The sequence below is a fragment of the Ranitomeya imitator genome, chromosome 8 (genome assembly GCF_032444005.1).
Source record: "Ranitomeya imitator isolate aRanImi1 chromosome 8, aRanImi1.pri, whole genome shotgun sequence".
In the NCBI taxonomy this organism is placed as follows: Eukaryota; Metazoa; Chordata; class Amphibia; order Anura; family Dendrobatidae; genus Ranitomeya; species Ranitomeya imitator.
This window is the reverse complement of record NC_091289.1, coordinates 173,766,782-173,788,345: the sequence shown is the minus strand read 5'-3', so window position 1 is coordinate 173,788,345 and position 21,564 is coordinate 173,766,782. Positions and strand designations below refer to the sequence as shown.

The window sequence follows — 21,564 nt, the reverse complement described above, 5'->3', positions numbered from 1 at the left end:
ATATTCTATTTACATGTGTTTGTTACATAGATTTTTTTTTCCCCACTCGTGTGGCACTTGCTCAGGGGAACCAGACCTACAGTCATGCCAAAAGTATTGACACCCCTGCAATTCTGTCAGATAATACTCAGTTTCTTCCTGAAAATGATTGCAAACACAAATTATTTGGTATTATTATCTTCATTTAATTTGTCTTTAATGAAAAAAACACAAAAAGAATTGCCCTAAGGCCAAATTGGATATAATTCCACACCAAACATAAAAAAGGGGGTGGACAAAAGTATTGGCACTGTTCGAAAAATCATGTGATGCTTCTCTAATTTGTGTAATTAACAGCCCCTGTAACTTACCTGTGGCACCTAACAGGTGTTGGCAATAACTAAATCACACTTGCAGCCAGTTGACATGGATTAAAGTTGACTCAACCTCTGTCCTGTGTCCTTGTGTGTTCCACATTGAGCATGGAGAAAAGAAAGAAGACCAAAGAACTGTCTGAGGACTTGAGAAACCAAATTGGGAGGAAGCATGAGCAATCTCAAGGCTACAAGTCCATCTCCAAAGACCTGAATGTTCCTGTGTCTACCGTGCGCAGTGTCATCAAGAAGGTTAAAGCCCATGGCACTGTGGCTAACCTCCCTAGATGTGGACGGAAAAGAAAAATTGACAAGAGATTTCAACGCAAGATTGTGCGGATGTTGAATAAAGAACCTCGACTATCAACCAAACAAGTTCAAGCTGCCCTGCAGTCCGAGAGTACAACAGTGTCAACCCGTACTATCCGTCGGCGTCTGAATGAAAAGGGACTGTATGGTAGGAGACCCAGGAAGACCCCACTTCTTACCCCGAGACATAAAAAAGCCAGGCTGGAGTTTGCCAAAACTTACCTGAAAAGGCCTAAAACGTTTTGGAAGAATGTTCTCTGGTCAGATGAGACAAAAGTAGATCTTTTTGGGCAAAGGCATCAACATAGAGTTTACAGGAGAAAAAAGAGGCATTCAAAGAAAAGAACACGGTCCCTACAGTCAAACATGGCGGAGGTTCCCTGATGTTTTGGGGTTGCTTTGCTGCCTTTGGCACTGGACTGCTTGACCGTGTGCATGGCTTTATGAAGTCTGAAGACTACCAACAAATTTTGCAGCATAATGTAGGGCCCAGTGTGAGAAAGCTGGGTCTCCCTCAGAGGTCATGGGTCTTCCAGCAGGACAATGACCCAAAACACACTTCAAAAAGCACTAGTAAATGGTTTGAGAGAAAGCACTGGAGACTTCTAAGGTGGCCAGCAATGAGTCCAGACCTGAATCCCATAGAACACCTGTGGAGAGATCTAAAAATGGCAGTTTGGAGAAGGCACCCTTCAAATATCAGGGACCTGGAGCAGTTTGCCAAAGAAGAATGGTCTAAAATTCCAGCAGAGCATTGTAAGAAACTCATTGATGGTTACCGGAAGCGGTTGGTCGCAGTTATTTTGGCTAAAGGTTGTGCAACCAAGTATTAGGCTGAGGGTGCCAATACTTTTGTCTGGCCCATTTTTGGAGTGTTGTGTGAAATGATCAATGTTTTGCTTTTTGCTTCATTCTCTTATGTGTCTTTTCATGTAAGACAAATTAAATGAAGATAATAATACCAAAGAATTTGTGTTTGCAATCATTTTCAGGAAGGAATTGAGTACTATCTGACAGAATTGCAGGGGTGTCAATACTTTTGGACTGTAGACAGCAGAAGCGCTAATGCATTGACACCTACAGACGTCCCTACCAGCTTACTACCCGCACTGGCCACCGATAAAATACAGTGGAGTTAAACTGACTTACAGCGAACATATGGTGAGAAAGTTTTGCTGAGCCACAAAAAAATTGGAAACAAAATAAAATAATAAAATATAAAAAAAAAAAAAAAAAACAGCAAAGTTTACAAGCGGATACAGATATTACAGGGTATTTAAAACCCCTTATTTTATGTGTTTTCTGCTCTGTTCTCCGTCACATCGCGGCCAGGTTCACACGTCATCAGCCAGCGGCTCATGTAGGGAGCCAGGAACTGCTCTCAACTGGATATATTAAGACTTATTATTTCCACAGCGCATTGGATATAAGAAATGTTAGTAATTTGCACAGTAACAATGTCCCCCGGGGCCAAGCCACGACTTACGTCTACATACACGGCAGCCGAGGCTTTAGAGAGGCTCTCGTGCGGAAACGATATAGCACCATCTTCTATGTGTCCGGCAGAGAATGCGCTGGTGAAAAACAAGGCTTGTGTCTTATTCAAACAAGATCTGTAAAGTATGTGGCGATGGGGCAGTTTATGGATGCAAGCACGCAGAAGACCCCCGAGAACGAGCCAAGAACATACTGCTCTGGCAGGAGAGGGGCACGGGTCCACGATTCATCATGCAATTTGCCCCGTAAAATGTATAATCTGATCCTTATGGTCTGTTTGTAGGTTAGTTTTTTGCTCATAATTATGACAAGTTACTTTTTCGTCATTTAGTTGCATCTAGAAGCTGCAGGAAGAGTCCGGTGTCCGATCCCTCCCTCCGATAACTGGAACAAGTCGTCGTTCACAGATTCATAACTTGTAGAAATGGGCATTAAATGGAATCAGTCAGCAGATTTTTGCTATTTAATCTGAGAGCAGCACCGTCGAGGGAGAGGCACCCGGATTCCAGCGATGTGTAACTTACCAGGCTGCTTGCTGCAGTTTGGATGAAATCACAGTTTTCATCGCAACCTCCGGAACCACCGGCCACACGCAATGCAATTATGATCTGAAGGGTTGTGTTCTTGGAATTACGCTCAAGTGCGAACCTACAGTACAGGCAGATGGCAACTTACGCTGTCGCTTTGAGCAGACGGAGGCCAGCCTTCCCACATCTGATGGCGAACAGGGATGCTGGTGAGATCGGAGACGTTTCTTTTTACCTAGTGAATAAAACAAAACATGGTCAAATCACACAAAGGACGCATATCTGAAACAGAAGATGGAGGGCAGCACAGTGGATGATCTGCTCATCCCAATGTTTCATGGGAAACCTCCTAATGTTCTTGACATTTTAAAGCCGTAGGAAAAATGCCTCTTTACCAGCGATTTCTTTGCTCCCCCATACAACAACATGCGCGGCCAATACTGCATATGGTCTGGATGGGGACAGAGAAGAAAGCTGCTGGTAGACAACTCTGGCAGAGGCTTATTGCATTTGACAACTAAAGGATTAAGCATGTTAAAGTCCAACTGTCCAATCCTTCCTTCCCCCCTAACATCTGCCGTCATGAGAAAGTTGGAACAACCATGTTCACATTAATTGGTTTTCTTTTCCAGTCGACATACATCGAACTTTTCTCTGGAAACACACTGCGAATATCAGCTATTAAAAAAAAGCTAAGTTGCAGTTAAACCGCGTCAGTGCCGTTTTCGGCGGCTTCTCGTGTCTCTAATGATATATAGTATGACGGCCTTCTCTCCCGCCTTTGCCTGTCACTTCTAGAACCTGTTTGCATCATCTCTCCTTAGGTCTCCTGAAAACTATATAAAATTTACACAATAAGTATATTAAAGAAAATTGCACTTTTTTTGATAATACACTAAATATTCCACTAAAACTGGAAATAGCCTTAAAAAAAAACCAGCATATGCAAGGAGGGAGAAGCAGTGGGTTTAACACCGCCCAATGGTAGACGACACAATTACCGTCAAGCTGGCGCGCTTGTGTGGACATGTGTTAATTGTCCTTTGCTGCGGAGGAACCTTCATGACCAGTGTATTTACAGAGCAAGGTCAATGAAGTCCATGTGTATAGAGGAAGGTCAACCAATATGGTCCTGCTTGACCTCCGAGGAAGAAAGAAGAGACCGGGGACATTCACTGCACAAATGATAAGACCAATTCAATGTGCGGGAACATCCCAGGCGCAGAATACTATGGGATTTACCTTCTCAGCTGAATAAGAAACAGGAAAAGGTTCCTTACTGGGGAACCAAAGTCTAATATCAAAACTGAGCCCTATAAAAGGACACCGCGTTTACCAAGGGTGAAGAAACGATAATGGAGACCATCAGACATCACATCGCGGCTCCTCCAGGCACAATACACCGTTCCTTCTCAATAAAGGGGTTGAGGGGTGAAAACAAAGCTTCACTGATCCCTAGGATAGGGGATAACTCATTGATCAGTGGGGTCTAACCAATGTTTCCCTGTTCTACTAATCTGTGAAGGTAACAGTCATCGGACTCCCAATAAACAATAAGTTATCTCTTGTCTTCACCTGGCAATCCCTTTAAAAGGTTCGTCCACAACTCAGACAACCCCTTCTGAATCCCTATATAAACTTGCATTCACCACCGGTGCCATTCCGGCAATGTCGGCATTGGCTCTCCCGGGGATAGTGTGACATTATGTCACGCGATCACTGAGGCCAATAAGCAAAGTCTTCACTCAAGAGAAACGGCGTGGGAACCAGAGCGGAGTATAAGTGTTATTATTTTACTAGAAGGAAACAAAAAGTATTCAGAAGGGGTTGAGAGTAGTGGACAACTCCTTAAAGTGATGCACAACCATGCCCTTTAAGGAGATTTATTAACTTTGGAAAAAGGAGCACTTGGAACATAAGAGTGTGGTCCTCCGCTTTCCATTTTTAGATGGCTTTTCTTGCAACTTTATCCCCCATAAAAATGCTTTCATGTACAGACAAGTAATAGGGTCATATAGTGCCCAGATTATACTGCCACGTAGAGCCCATAAAATACTACCATACAGTGCTCGAACTAATGGAGTAGTCCCATAAAGAGAACCTGGCACTTGTCATAAATGTCATTTTTTACCTGGTGTAAATGGAGCAGTTATCCAACATTAACGTTTTTTTTTCCTGTTTCTGCGTCTCTCCATTCTTGAGATAAGGCCCCTTCTTCCCCTTTATAGCCAACGTAGACATGGACACATGGAAGAAGGGGCTGTAACTCAGGGATAAAAAAAGGCTCAAGAACAAAAACAAAACCGCATTCAGAAAAACACCGGCATGTACACCACATAAAACAATTACAAATTAAAAACTTCAAAACGGATGCTCACCTTGGTTTAATTCTGAGGTTCCCTGGGCTACTGCCCAGTTTGCCTGCCCATAAAACAGGCCCCCGATTCTGAGCATCTCATATCGGATGAGATACAATAATGAACTTCCCCAATAATCCAGACCTCAGCCACTTACACAAGAACCCAAAAAAGTCCTATATGTCCGTAAGGAAGAGATCCCCCGGAGGTCTCGCCGGTGACAGCCCCAGGCTATGTTTCTATCCGTGGTGGGGGGCGATGATCATACAGTATCCACAGAAATACGAGACGTGGAAGTAGCAGCAAGGCGACAAGTTTGTGGCCCCTAAACACCGGTGAGCTCCCCCCTGGGTCATCTGTGATTCCTTCATTAGTTTCGGGCAATCAGGGCTATAGAGAGGGATTAACACCAATCCCTACTTCATTGCATCCCGCAGAACTCCCATAATGAAGCCTGAAAATGAAGACTCTGCTTACAAATAGCAATCTTATCCAGACCATTAGATAAAACCAAGTTATAGGAAATAATAAAGGAGCAGGATTTCCGTTACGTGGAGGAGGCAAGATGCCGGATTATAGTACATTTTATCTCTTATTAAATGGCACAACCTCATTGTGAGTTCTTCACAAGTCATTTTCAGGGGACGGCACACTAACGAGCCTCCTGCAAGCACTGCCTCAAGGCGGAGTAGTAGGATACTCTGGTTGGGGTCTGTTCACATTAAATTTTATTTAAACACAGATACACATTAGTTTCCCTTTAACACATGCACCTCCTATCACCATTTTTTTTTTATGTAATCTGAGAGCAGCATGATGTAGGGGCAGATACCCTGATTCTAGTGATGTCTTACTTGCTGTCATTTTCCTACAATCCCTGTTTTATCTGCTGCAGATCTAGCAGTGCTCTGAACGCTGAGCCCTGTGAAACCCGCCTATACCACCGATTGGCAGCTATTTTTTCCCCCACACACACTGTGCATAAGCAGAAAGCTGCCAATCAGTGGCAGGTTTACACAGAGCAGTTGACTAGAAAGCACGAGGCAGCTAGTCCTGTAGTGATAATCTCCTGCTGGTAAAACACTGATTTTATTGAATCAGCTATACACAGCTCTGTAAGTGACACGTTGTTGGAATCGGGGTCTCTGATCTCAGATTACATAACACAAACCTGCTGACGGATTGACTTAACATATGCCTCTGTCAAGTGTTGCAGGGTGGCATAAATCGCACATTAGATAATGGTGGACAGCAACAAATCTCACTGTATAGACACACATGCAGTGTAGGGCAGCACCCCACCAAGTTACTGTTGTAATTTCAGCCGTCATAACATGGCTACAGCGTGCAATAATACCGCCAGTTACCGTCCCGTAATACAGCCACATACTACTACGATAATATACGAGAATACTACCATACACAGCCCAAGTAATACGACCATCATGTGTCGAATAATAAGAAAAATCCATATAGCACCTGCTAAAAAGCCAACATAATATTGCCTTACAGTACCCACAAAAAGTACCGCCATGTACCATTAAAGGGGTATTCCAGTAAGAAAAATGTATCGCCTTTCCACAAAATCAGTGATACCTTCTCGAATGGTGGCGGTCTGATCACCGAGATCCCGCCGACTGCCAGGATACGGGGACGGAGTAAGGGTTCCCAAAGAATCAGCCATTTTTGGGTAGTTTCTCCTATGGTTTGGAGAGTTTCTCCTCCAGTAGCAGAGGCATAACCCCCTTTTGCAAGCTACTAAGAGGAGGTAGCAGTATGATACATTATGCTTGTCAGGAAATTTAACCCCTTCATGACCCAGCCTATTTTGACCTTAAAGACCTTGCCGTTTTTTGCAACTCTGACCAGTGTCCCTTTATGAGGTAATAACTCAGGAACGCTTCAACGGATCCTAGCGGTTCTGAGATTGTTTTTTCGTGACATATTGGGCTTCATGTTAGTGGTAAATTTAGGTCAATAAATTCTGCGTTTATTTGTGATAAAAACGGAAATTTGGCGAAAATTTTGAAAATTTCGCAATTTTCACATTTTGAATTTTTATTCTGTTAAACCAGAGAGTTATGTGACACAAAATAGTTAATAAATAACATTTCCCACATGTATACTTTACATCAGCACAATTTTGGAAACAAAGTTTTTTTTTTGCTAGGAAGTTATAAGGGTTAAAATTTGACCAGCGATTTCTCATTTTTACAACGAAATTTACAAAACCATTTTTTTAGGGACCACCTCACATTTGAAGTCAGTTTGAGGGGTCTATATGGCTGAAAATACCCAAAATGTGACACCATTCTAAAAACTGCACCCCTCAAGGTACTCAAAACCACATTCAAGAAGTTTATTAACCCTTCAGGTGCTTCACAGCAGCAGAAGCAACATGGAAGGAAAAAAATGAACATTTAACTTTTTAGTCACAAAAATTATCTTTTAGCAACAATTTTTTTATTTTCCCAATGGTAAAAGGAGAAACTGAACCACGAAAGTTGTTGTCCAATTTGTCCTGAGTACGCTGATACCTGATATGTGGGGGTAAACCACTGTTTGGACGCACGGCAGGGCTTGGAAGGAAAGGAGCGCCATTTGACTTTTTGAATAAAAAATTGGCTCCACTCTTTAGCGGACACCATGTCATGTTTGGAGAGCCCCCGTGTGCCTAAAAATTGGATCTCCCCCACAAGTGACCCCATTTTGGAAACTAGACACCCCAAGGAACTTCTCTTGTGTCTACAAGACTGGGGAGTTCCACCACTCCTCTTGGGCTATCTGCACAATAGCTGTTCTACCCTGTATGCACACATGGATTTTTCCTCTCTGAACCCTGTTCACACGTTATATACAGATGATCAGGTTTTTAAATACATCAGATAGGGATTGCATACATTAGTTAGGACTGCTCTGATAAGGGTATACCGTGAAGATTGGTAGAGCAGCTTAGTATACATTTTTTGCAAAAAACGTATCAACCAAATACCCTGTTTTTTACATCTTTTACTAGCACTTGCGGATTACTGCAACATTTTTTCAAACTGAGTGTTTTTGGTTTTACTATTCTCTTTTGTGTCTTCAGGTTTCTTGGTGGTGTGTGAACATGATCATACAGACTTGTTCACTGTGCAAGTAGCCCATGTGTTCCTGTTTCCATAATTGTTCTCTTGTGTCTACAAGACTGGGGAGTTCCACCACTCCTCTTGGGCTATCTGCACAATAGCTGTTCTACCCTGTATGCACACATGGATTTTTCCTCTCTGAACCCTGTTCACACAGGTTATATACAGATGATCAGGTTTTTAAATACATCAGATAGGGATTGCATACATTAGTTAGGACTGCTCTGATAAGGGTATACCGTGAAGATTGGTAGAGCAGCTTAGTATACATTTTTTGCAAAAAACGTATCAACCAAATACCCTGTTTTTTACATCTTTTACTAGCACTTGCGGATTACTGCAACATTTTTTCAAACTGAGTGTTTTTGGTTTTACTATTCTCTTTTGTGTCTTCAGGTTTCTTGGTGGTGTGTGAACATGATCATACAGACTTGTTCACTGTGCAAGTAGCCCATGTGTTCCTGTTTCCATAATTGTTCTCTTGTGTCTACAAGACTGGGGAGTTCCACCACTCCTCTTGGGCTATCTGCACAATAGCTGTTCTACCCTGTATGCACACATGGATTTTTCCTCTCTGAACCCTGTTCACACAGGTTATATACAGATGATCAGGTTTTTAAATACATCAGATAGGGATTGCATACATTAGTTAGGACTGCTCTGATAAGGGTATACCGTGAAGATTGGTAGAGCAGCTTAGTATACATTTTTTGCAAAAAACGTATCAACCAAATACCCTGTTTTTTACATCTTTTACTAGCACTTGCGGATTACTGCAACATTTTTTCAAACTGAGTGTTTTTGGTTTTACTATTCTCTTTTGTGTCTTCAGGTTTCTTGGTGGTGTGTGAACATGATCATACAGACTTGTTCACTGTGCAAGTAGCCCATGTGTTCCTGTTATCTAGATGCATAGTGAGCACTTTGAACCCCCATGTGCTTCACAAATTGATCTGTAAAAATGAAAAAGTACTTTTTTTTCACACAAAAAATTCTTTTCGCCTCAATTTTTTCATTTTCACATGGGCAATAGGAAAACATGGATCATAAAATTTGTTGGGCAATTTCTCCCGAGTACGCCGATACCTCATATGTGGGGGTAAACCACTGTTTGGCCACACGGCAGGGCTCGGAAGGGAAGGCGCGCCATTTGACTTTTTGAATGGAAAATTAGCTCCAATTGTTAGCGGACACCATGTCGCGTTTGGAGAGCCCCTGTGTGCCTAAACATTGGAGAACCCCCACAAGTGACCCCATTTTGGAAACTAGACCCCCAAGGAACTTATCTAGATGCATATTGAGCACTTTAAACCCCCAGGTGCTTCACAGAAGTTTATAACGCAGAGCCATGAAAATAAAAAATAATTTTTCTTTCCTCAAAAATGATTTTTTAGCCTGGAATTTCCTATTTTGCCAAGGGTAATAAGAGAAATTGGACCCCAAATGTTGTTGTCCAGTTTGTCCTGAGTACGCTGATACCCCATATGTGGGGGTAAACCACTGTTTAGGCGCACGGCAGGGCTCGGAAGGGATGGCACGCCATTTGGCTTTTTAAATGGAAAATTAGCTCCAATCATTAGCGGACACCATGTCACGTTTGGAGAGCCCCTGTGTGCCTAAACATTGGAGATCCCCCAGAAATGACCCCATTTTGGAAACTAGACCCCCAAAGGAACTAATCTAGATGTGTGGTGAGGACTTTGAACCCCCAAGTGCTTCACAGAAGTTTATAACGCAGAGCCATGAAAATAAAAAAAAAAATTATTTTCTCAAAAATGATCTTTTAGCCTGCAATTTTTTAATTTTCCCAAGGGTAACAGGAGAAATTTGACCCCAATATTTGTTGTCCAGTTTCTCTTGAGTACGCTGATACCCCATATGTGGGGGTAAACCACTGTTTAGGCACATGCTGGGGCTCGGAAGTGAAGTAGTGACGTTTTGAAATGCAGACTTTGATGGAATGCTCTGTGGGCGTCACGTTGAGTTTGCAGAGCCCCTGATGTGGCTTAACAGTAGAAACCCCCACAAGTGAGCCCATTTTGGAAACTAGACCCAGAAAGGAACTTATCTAGATGTGTGGTGAGCACTTTGAACCCCCAAGTGCTTCACAGAAGTTTATAATGCAGAGCCGTGAAAATAATAAATACGTTTTCTTTCCTCAAAAATGATGTTTTAGCAAGCATTTTTTTATTTTCACAAGGGTAACAGGATAAATTGGACCCCAGTAATTGTTGCGCAGTTTATCCTGAGTATGCTGGTACCCCATATGTGGGGGTAAACCACTGTTTGGGCACACGTCGGGGCTCGGAATTGAGGGAGCACCATTTGACTTTTTGAATACGAGATTGGCTGGAATCAATGGTGGCGCCATGTTGCGTTTGGAGACCCCTGATGTGCCTAAACAGTGGAAACCCCTAAATTCTAACTCCAACATTAACCCCCCCCCCACACCCCTAATCCCAACTGTAGCCATAACCCTAATCACAACCCTAATTCCAACCCTAACCCTAAGGCTATGTGCCCACGTTGCGGATTCGTGTGAGATTTTTCAGCATCATTTTTGAAAAATCCGCGGGTAAAAGGCACTGCGTTTTACCGGCGGATTTTCAGTGTTTTTTGTGCGGTTTTCACCTGCGGATTCCTATTGAGGAACAGGTGTAAAACGCTGCGGAATCCGCACAAAGAATTGACATGCTGCGAAAATTACAATGCAGCGTTTCAGCGCGGTATTTTCCGCACCATGGGCACAGCGGATTTGGTTTTCCATAGGTTTACATGGTACTGTAAACCTGATGGAACACTGCTGCGAATCCGCAGCGGCCAATCCGCAGTGTGGGCACATAGCCTAATTCTAAAGGTATGTGCACACGCTGCGGAAAACACTGCGGATCCGCAGCAGTTTCCCATGAGTTTACAGTTCAATGCAAACCCATGGGAAACAAAAATCGCTGTACACATGCTGCGGAAAAACTGCACGGAAACGCAGCGGTTTACATTCCGCAGCATGTCACTTCTTTGTGCGGATTCCGCAGCGGTTTTACAACTGCTCCAATAGAAAATCGCAGTTGTAAAACTGCAGTGAAATGCGCAGAAAAAACGCGGTAAATCCGCCATAAATCCGCAGCGGTTTAGCACTGCGGATTTATCAAATCCGCAGCGGAAAAATCCGCAGAGGACCAGAATACGTGTGCACATACAGAAACCCTAACCCTAGCTCTAACCCTACCCCTATCCCTACCCCTAACCCTACCCCTACCCCTAGCCCTAACCCTACCCCTAACCCTATTCTAACACTAGTGGAAAAAAAAAAATCTTTATTTTTTTATTGTCCCTACCTATGGGGGTGACAAAGGGGGGGGGGGTCATTTATTATTTTTTTATTTTGATCACTGAGATAGATTATATCTCAGTGATCAAAATGCACTTTGGAACGAATCTGCCGGCCGGCAGATTCGGCGGGCGCACTGCGCATGCGCCCGCCATTTTGGAAGATGGCGGCGCCCGGGGAGAAGACGGACGGACCCCGGCAGGATCGGTAAGTATGATGGGGTGGGGGGGGAGCACGGGGGGGGGGGAATCGGAGCACGGGGGGTGGAATCGGAGCGCGGCAGGCGTGGAACGGAGCACGGGGGGGCTGGAACGGAGCACGGGGGGGTGGAACGGAGCACGGGGGGTGGATCGGAGTGCAGGGGGGGTGATTGGAGCACGGGGGGGGCGATTGGAGCACGGGGGTGAGCGGACAAGAGCAAGACGGAGGGGAGCGGGGCAGTGTACCGGGCAGATCGGAGGGCTGGGGGGGGCGATCGGTGGGGTGGGGTGGGGGCACATTAGTATTTCCAGCCATGGCCGATGATATTGCAGCATCGGCCATGGCTGGATTGTAATATTTCACCCGTTATAATAGGTGAAATATTACAAATCGCTCTGATTGGCAGTTTCACTTTCAACAGCCAATCAGAGCGATCGTAGCCACGGGGGGGGGGTGAAGCCACCCCCCTGGGCTAAACTACCACTCCCCCTGTCCCTGCAGATCGGGTGAAATGGGAGTTAACCCTTTCACCCGATCTGCAGGGACGCGATCTTTCCATGACGCCACATAGGCGTCATGGGTCGGATTGGCACCGACTTTCATGACGCCTACGTGGCGTCATGGGTCGGGAAGGGGTTAAAAGCAAATTTGTCACCAGATTTTTGCTGCCTCATCTGAGAGCAGCACAATGTAGGAAAAGAGACCCTGATTCCAATGATGTGTCACTTACAGAGCTGTGTATTTTCTGCACCAAAAACCAGAGTGGTACTCGAAAAATAAAGAAGTCATAACTTGGTTCAGTTCATCCGGAAATGCCAATGTTCACACTTGGCATTTGTTGCAGTGTATTTTTCTGCACCAAAAACTAGAGTGGTGGCAGGAAAAAGGCTGTGTAAAATAAGCACGCTTTTTGACAAGTTTTTTTTTTTTATAAGTGTTTACATATATGTTTATTTCCCGCCATCTATTTAAATGGGTGAAAAATGCTGCAAAAACTATGACGATATTGACAGGTTGCAGATTTGAAAAAAAAAAAAATCAGTGTAAGATGGGGTCGCTGCTCCCGACCACTGTGCAGGGACCTGCAACCGGCCTCATTCATCTGAATGGACCTGTGCGGCAGAATCTGCCCCGGCTCCATTCATTCTCTAAGGGGCTGCCGAGTATAACACTTGACTACATTCGTCAGTCTCATAGGGAAAGAACAGGTCGGTCAATCGCTCTATTCCACAGCCATATTCTTAGGATAAAGGGGGTCCGCCAATTGCACAACTATCGATCCACAAGGCTAGGTGAGAATGAGGAGTGTTAAGGATAACCCTTTAATTCCTATGATCAGTGAGGATCACAGAGGTCTGACTCCTCCTGTTCCTGCACCATGCCATAACTTCATGAGACGGCAGTACCCCTTTAGGTCACCCCTCATATTTGCAATCCAGGGATTGAAGGGTTAAAAAAAAAAGCATCACCAAGAAGCAGATTCCCCGCATTCCTTTCGGCTGGGAATCGCACCATGCGGCATTATGAAATGAACAGTGTTTGCCTCTTCTATTAACTTATCGGCAACGCCACGGATTTCAATAACATTCCTGGGCAATCGCGAGCTTGAAAGGCCTCATCTTGTTATAGTGTTGTGTTGGTATAAAGCACAATGCCAGACCGATGTGCCGCACAAAAGTGATCAAAGATTCGCCCATGTTTGCCAGCGAACATGTATTCTCCGCGCTTATTCTAGCACAGTGACCCCTGCTTAACAGCTTATCTGAAAGAAAACCAGTTATCACAGGCGGCCCCCGCGGTGAGCCTGCCATCCACAACATTTTAGGTAATGTTTGATGAAATCAATTCATGGGGATAACTCGTTTGTTTTGAGGAGATGCCAACGCTGCCCGCTCTCGCTTCACATTTATCACTTACTAAAGACACATGCTATTGTTCCAGGATTCGGGGGTACGGCACGGCATTAAGAGACGGAATTTCATGTATCAATTTGCTGGAGGGTTCAAAAATACTGAAGATGGCCGAGGTTCATTCTCCTCCACTGAAAAATCACCTTGTGAATCAGTAAAGGTTTCACAGATATTTGACACCTCAGGCCACTTTACCCCTGCAATAAGTGGTACTCGAAATAAAGAAGTGATAACTTGATTCAGTTCATCCGTAAAAGACTCGATCTGCTCAATCTATACATCATAACGTCATTTCCAGGGTGAATCAGTAAAGGTTTCGCAAATATTCGACACCTCAGGCAACTTTACCCCTGCAATAAGTAGTACTTGAATTGCAAAAGTCATAATGTGGTTCAGATCATCAAGAAAAGACTCGATCTGCACAATCTATACATCATAACGTCATTTCCAGTGTGAATCAGTAAAGGTTTCGCAGATATTTGACACCTCAGGTCACTCCAATAAGTGGTACTCGAAATAAAGAAGTCATAACTTGGTTCAGATCATCCAGAAAAGACTCTATCTGCACAATCTATACATTATAATGTCATTTCCAGTGTGAATCAGTAAAGGTTTCGCAGATATTTGACACCTCAGGTCACTCCAATAAGTAGTACTCGAATTACAAAAGTCATAACGTGGTTCAGATCATCCAGAAAAGACTCGATCTGCACAATCTATACATCATAACCCCATTTCCAGTGTGAATCAGTAAAGGTTTCGCAGATATTTGACACTTCAGGTCACTCCAATAAGTGGAACTCGAATTAGAAAAGTCAGAACACGATTCAGATCATCCAGAAAAGACTCGATCTGCACAATCTATACATCATAACCCCCTTTCCAGTGTGAATCAGTAAAGGTTTTGCAGATACGCGACACCTCAGGCAACTTTGCTCCTACAATAAGTGGTACTCCAAATAAAGTCATAACTTGGTTCAGACCATCCAGAAAAGACTCAGTCTGCACAATCTATACATCATAATGTCATTTCCTGTGTCAATCAGTAAAGGTTTTGCAGATATTCGACACCTCAGGCAACTTTGCCCCTGCAATAAGTGGTACTTGAAATAAAGAAGTCATAACTTGGATCAGATCATCCAGAAAAGACTCAGTCTGCACAATCTATACATCATAACCTAATTTCCAGTGTGAATCAGTAAAGGTTTCGCAGATATTTGACACCTCAGGTCACTCCAATAAGTGGTACTCAAATTACAAAAGTCAGAACACGATTCAGATCATCCAGAAAAGACTCGCTGTGCATAATCTCATTTCCACTAAAAGTTCAGGAGTAGGAAGGGATCAAAACCTATAGATGCTTCTTAAAAACAAAAAAAAGGTATCTTTTCCCTCCCAGTGTCTCTGAAAAGGAGCAAATTTTCCGGAATCGTGGGCAGCAGACCCAACCTTTTATTTTTAAGCAAAGACCTTAAATGAAAGTTTGCCAAATTTGCCTATTTCGGCCCATCAGCTGATCTCTATGGGCGTCTCCCGACTATCATCTCAACTATGATTTTTCGGGGGAATAGATGGATCACCAAGTTGGAATTTTATCACCCAATCCTTTGATTTCAGGGGAGAGCGGTGTGACCACGGCCTCCTTCTGTCTCCCTAATGAAAACACAATATTGTACGGCAGAGCTGAGTGTTCGTGTGCATGTGGAAGCCTGGAGACAGAACGGTCAGCTATCTCAGGTGTACAACCCCTGGCAAAAATTATGGAATCACCGGCCTTGGAGGATATTCATTCTTGACGCTTTGATGTCTTCCTTGGTCTACCAGTATGTTTGCCTTTAACAACCTTCCCATGTTGTTTGTATTTGATCCAGACACAGCTGACTGAACAACCAACATCTTTTGCAACATTGCGTGATGATTTACCCTCTTTTAAGAGTTTGATAATCCTCTCCTTTGTTTCAAATGACATCTCTCGTGTTGGAGCCATGATTCATGTCAGTCCACTTGGTGCAGCAGCTCCTTTTGGTCCTTGGTGTGATCCCTCCTTTTTAGATGCAGCCTAACGAGCAGATCTAATTTGATGCGGGTGTTATTTTGGAATATGAAAATTTACAGGGTGATTCCATAATTTTTACCTCAGAATTGAGTGATTCCATAATTTTTCCCCTATGCTTGGTTAAAAAAAAGTAACCATTACTGACTACCACATTTTTTTTGTTCTGGATTTCTTTTAGTGTTTCTTAAAGCCATTTGAAATGACTTTAGTTTTTGTGCCAGGTCTGTGATCTGCTTTTTTTCTACAAAATTAAAAAACTGAATGAACATCCTCCAAGGCCGTTGACTCCATAATTTTTGTCAGGGGTTGTATGTCCAACTACATATCTCTTCCAACTCCTCCGTACACATGCACACTCCGCTCGGCTGAGCATTCATGAGTTCTCTATAGAACAGATAGAAGAGTAAACAATCATCAGCCTCCTCTGGCAGCTGCTTTTTATAAATGCCGAGAAACAAAGATAAAGCACACAAAAATATTAAAGGACATGTCCGTACAAAAAGAAAAAGTCCTTTCTGTAAACTGCACGGTCACCAGAAGAGACATCACTTCCACCAGCAGCAGAACCGCTGCGGGCTGTGACTGGCTGCAGCAGTCAGGTGACTTGACTGCTGGTGAAATAAAGACATTAAATGGGGTTAAATGTAGCTGCACTCATTCTATTGTTATAGAACAGTAGATCTACACCTTTAGGTAAACTGGTGAAGAAAATTATATACTTGTGTCGCCCATCCACAGAGCCCAGTAACATATACTGTATATTAAATAAATGATAGAAAACAGAAGATAAATGAGAATTTTGACATCTCGTATAAATTTGACTCTACCAGAAACAATAATGAAAAATCAAGAGATGAGCGAACAACAATGAGAAAAATTCCTTCCCCTCCTGATCTGCAACAACAGTACCTTCTGGACGAGACGAGAGATGACAGTATCTTCCTACAGTATCTATCTGCAGTGTGAGCACCAGGAATTTACCCCCAACCTAAATATTTTAATTTTTTTTTTTAAGAAAATGTAATAATCACACCATCGTGGAGTCAAAACCCTCACGGCGACAGTCTCATCAGGGTCGGAGGCATTTTCTTCATTCTTTCGGTGTATACATTTATGGTCAATGTCACTTGACATCTTTTCAATGTGTTTAAGTTTCGAGAAAAAAAAATGCTTAATGTTCAGAATAATGAAGGTTGTGGACGTCGGCCGCGATCATGGAGCGACATAAAAAGATTTACTGGAAAAAGGTACGTTTCTTATTTTCACAAATGGTAGTCAATCCACTTTCGTAAAAATAATCCTGACACCCTTTTTAGGACTCAAAGGTCCCAGTTGCAAATAAACAATTTTGCCAGAATTCAAGCAAAAAATTGCTTTGAGAAGTTGCAAAACATGGAATTGTGCGGAAAAAAAAATGTAGTGACTTTTCGCGTATTCACACCCATTTCTCCTCGTTCCGAGTCCCCGCGGCTCCATGTCTCGTGGCTGATAGACAGAAGCAACACATGCATGGATTGTCTAAAAAAACAGGGAATCCCTGTATGTGTCACAACTGTCGAACAGCCACGAGACACACAGCCGCGGGGACTTGAACATATATTTCGGGCGTGCCGAAGTCAGTCGGTTACCACCTGAGCATGCTCAGATAACACCTTACCGAGAATGCTCGCTCATCACTAGTGTTCCTTACTCCAGTCAGGGACTGGAATAAGATTGGTGCCGAAGTGCACACCACTTGTCAAACACTCCAAAATCATTAAGAGGCGTGCACCTCTTAATGAATCAGAAGCATCTGATTCCAACAATCCTGCTCACCGGTCTTCATGAATAAGGGTCAATGTTTATTTATTTCCTAGCGCCATTAATTTCCAAAGTGTTGTATAGACATCACCACTGTCCCCATCGGGGCTCACAATCTACATTCCCTACCTGTATGTATTTGGAATGTGGGAGGAAACCATGGGGAACAGTCAAACGTCATGAAGATGTGTCCTAGAAGTAACTATCCTACAAGTCAAAATCTGACAATATTCCTTCCAACATGACTAATTAAAAAGCATCTCTCAGTAGGGTCTTGTTATGTAGTCTGACAGCAGCATGATGAAGAGGCAGAACCCCTGATTCCAGTGATGATAGTTTTCTCTGATGTAGATCTAGCAGAGCTCAGTTGTTGAGCGGTGCATAACCCGTCCGAACCTTGCACATTTTATAGCGACAGATAACTGCTAATCAGGGCTGTAGGCGTGGCTGGATTAGGAGACTGCTGAAGTGAATCTCCCGCTGATAAAACACTGATTGTATTGAAATAGCAAAACACAACCTAATAAGTGACAGATCACTATGATCAGGATCTCTGCTCTCAGATTACATGGCAAAAACCTGCTGACATATTCAGTAAAAGCTAGTGTAAAAAAAAAATCACCTGCCAATCCAGCACACGCTCTGGTGGCCACCTTGCTGGTCTTTGCTTGTGAACTTCCAGCGGTAAAGGGGTTATTCACTTTCACCCAACTTTTGTCCATAGGCTCAGTTAGGTGATGTTTCCATGATGAGCATTTGTCAAGTTACTGATGTTGCAGATTTGCTGCACCGACTGGCTAGATTAGGTTACTCGCATTTTTTAGTGTGTGGTTTTACTTGCGTTTTTATCACTTTTTTTTTTTTTGTTTGTTTTGTTGGTACCGTATGACTTTGTCATGTACTAAAAAAAAGCTGCTTTGTTTTTATATACTCCCAGGTATTCAGCTTTGCCAATACTTTACTGTTAAAGTGTTAGGCCACGTTCACATGTTGCGCTTTTGCTGCTTTTTTTGTGTTACGTTTAAGCTGAATGCAAAAAGCAGGTTTTGTTGCGCATGTTAATAAAGTTTATTAATTATTATTTAGTAGACCAAAAAAAAAGCACAAATTATTTGCTTAGGTCTTTGTTCCAAAAACGCAGCAACACCTGATATCTGCGTTTTTTTTTCCCTTACTCATTGTTTCCTATTGGTGAAAAAATGCTGCAAATGCGCTGAAAAAATGCTAAAAGAAGCGACATGCTGCAGATTGCAAAAACAGCAGTTTTCCAAATTAGTCAGGAAAATAAAACCAATGTGTGCGCATAAGATTTCTGAAATCTAATAAGACTTTGCAGGTACTGTAAAACGCAGCTTAAAATTTGCATTTTAAAATGCAGCAAAAAAAAAAAAAAAAAAAGGGCTGCAAAAAGGCAAGGTAAGGTGTGAACGTGATTTTTAAACTATGTGCAGATTACATGCTTTTTTTAGTGCATTTCTGCATATGCTTCTTTTAGGGGGGGGACCAAACAGAGCTGATCTGTAGATGTGACATCTAATGGACATGGCCTAAAATTTGATGGGCGGTAGTGCTCCCGTGTCAGTTTATAGTATAGTCATAGCGCTAAACTTTTTAAATTACGGAAATCAGACCATGGAAATGGCGTTATTGTGATATAATCAACCACCAATAAAGGGATTTTCACGACTTTAATAAATCATCTAAACGTAGGATTCAGTATCAGACCAAACAACAAAACGCCACAAAAACACAAAAATCTAAGTTTATTCCAGGAGGCCCGAACTTGGTATATTAGGCTCATCACTGCCCCCCAGTGGTCATCTCTGCTCCTGAACATTTAAATAAGACCAAAAAGGACAGTATTGCCATTTTTCTTTTCTCAACATCCATCTCTTCCAACATAATGATTCGGGGAAGGCTCGGAGCTCAGGAACCCGACAATAGAGCCGCACTCTTTGTAAAACTCTCTAAATTACAGCGACCCCGGCTCGTTTTGTTGTTTTAATTGCAGCTCCCATCTCTGTGCCAGAAAATGGAGAGTCCAGCTGTATTATTTATCGAAGGATCTGAAGTGCAAAACTGCAAATTCGCACTATATGGCCAACTGGTCAGAGTGAAAGAACTTGGAAGAGGCCTTGCTGCTGCGCATGAATTGGAGAAACGTGCCCAGATATCAGAGGGCTTCATTCAATCCTGACAAAAGGGCTGAACGTCTATCTGTTCTGCCTGGTGAATGGGAGCGGAGGAGGGGGTGCAGGGCGATCCCACCATGCCAACGCTCCGTCACCTTACCCTAACGCTACTCTCTCCCAAGTCACCTATTAGAAATTATTGGTGAAAACCATTAGTGCAGCCTGGCACAATGCAGAGCGCATGCTAATTAGTGACCTCGTTATCCCCCACTACCATGAATCCGGATCACTATCAAACTGATCAGCACCAGGGATTTGTTTTTTGTTTGTTTTTACAAGGGGTGATGATATCGAGAGAAGAATATTACAAAACAGCAACAAATAATAGAGTGGATGGGATCCGCAATGACCTGCCACACACGGCCCTCGTACAAAGTATACAAATGACACTTGTGTTTGGCTACAAAAAAATTAGATAAGCAACAAAGGAAAATAAAAAATTATATATATATATATATATATATATATATATATATATATATATATATATATATATATACATATATACATACACACACACACTTGTATAACAAATAGATATAGAATAAAAATATTATCTATATTCTTATTTTCATTGCATATCTGATTTTTATTATAATTATGTATTTATTGAATACTAATATATACTACATATATACACATTATATATATATATATATATATATATATATATATATATATATATATATATATATATATATATATATATATATATATACACACACACATACATACATATATACATACACAATGGAAATACAAAATATACCATAGATATAGTTTTACTCTATATATAATTGTTATATCATTTAATATATTATAAATACTAGAAGAGACATCTATATCTATCTATCTATCATGTAAAGCGCCATGGAATAAATGGCGCAATAATAATAATAATGTCTGTGCTTAATAAATGGTGTTGCTATATGATGGGATAGAGATATATATCTGGATATATATATCTAGATATGTATCTATCTATCTATATATATATATATATATCTATATATATATATATATATATATAGATATATATATATATATATACACACACACACACACACACACACTATACATATTTATCCTAAGTCATATTGCACGACTCGTTAAAGGGTTGATTGTGACTTGTAGAATCGCTACTTCCAACAGGTGGCGCTATAGAGTTTAAGTCCTCTTTTTCTCAGAAGAGGCAATTTGCATACAATATACATAGACATACATATACTAATATATATATATATATATATATATATATATATATATATATATATATATATATGTAGGTATGTATATACACACACCTATATATACACTGCTCAAAAAAATAAAGGGTACACTAAAACACCACATCCAAGATATCACTGAATTAAATATTCCAGTTGCAAATTTTTATTCATTGCATAGTGGAATCTGTTCAGAACAATAAAACATAATTATCAATGTAAATCAAAATGAATATCCCATGGAGGTCTGGATTTGGAATAATACTCAAAATCAAAGGTGGAAAATCGAATTACAGGCTGATCCAACTTCAGTGGAAATGCCTCATGACAAGGAAAAGATGCTCAGTATTGTGTGTGGCCTCCATGTGCCTGTATGTATGATCTCCCTACAACACCTGGGCAGGCTCCTGATGAGGTGGCAGACGTTCTCCTGAGGGATCTCCTCCCAGACCTGGACTAAAACATCCGCCAACTCCTGGACAGTCTGTGGTGTAATGTGACGGTGGATGGTGCGAGACATGATGTCCCAGATGTGTTCAATCGGATTCACGTCTGGGGAACGGGCGGGCCAGTCCATAGCTTCAGCGCCTTCATCTTGCAGGAACTGCTGACACACTCCAGCCACATGAGGTCTGGTATTGTCCTGCATTAGGAGGAACCCAGGGCCAACCGCACCAGTA

The 21,564-nt window shown here is 42.1% G+C and overlaps 1 protein-coding gene across 1 annotated transcript in view; it reads right to left on the bottom strand.

The window, feature by feature from the left end:
* The window catches only part of FAF1 (Fas associated factor 1), a 210,132-nt gene that overhangs the window by 110,908 nt on the left and 77,660 nt on the right, over nt 1-21,564 (bottom strand). Inside the window, exon 8 of the mRNA XM_069737931.1 lies at nt 2,835-2,921. Within this exon, the coding sequence (XP_069594032.1) occupies nt 2,835-2,921 (87 nt within the window). The remainder of the gene's footprint in view (nt 1-2,834; nt 2,922-21,564) is intronic.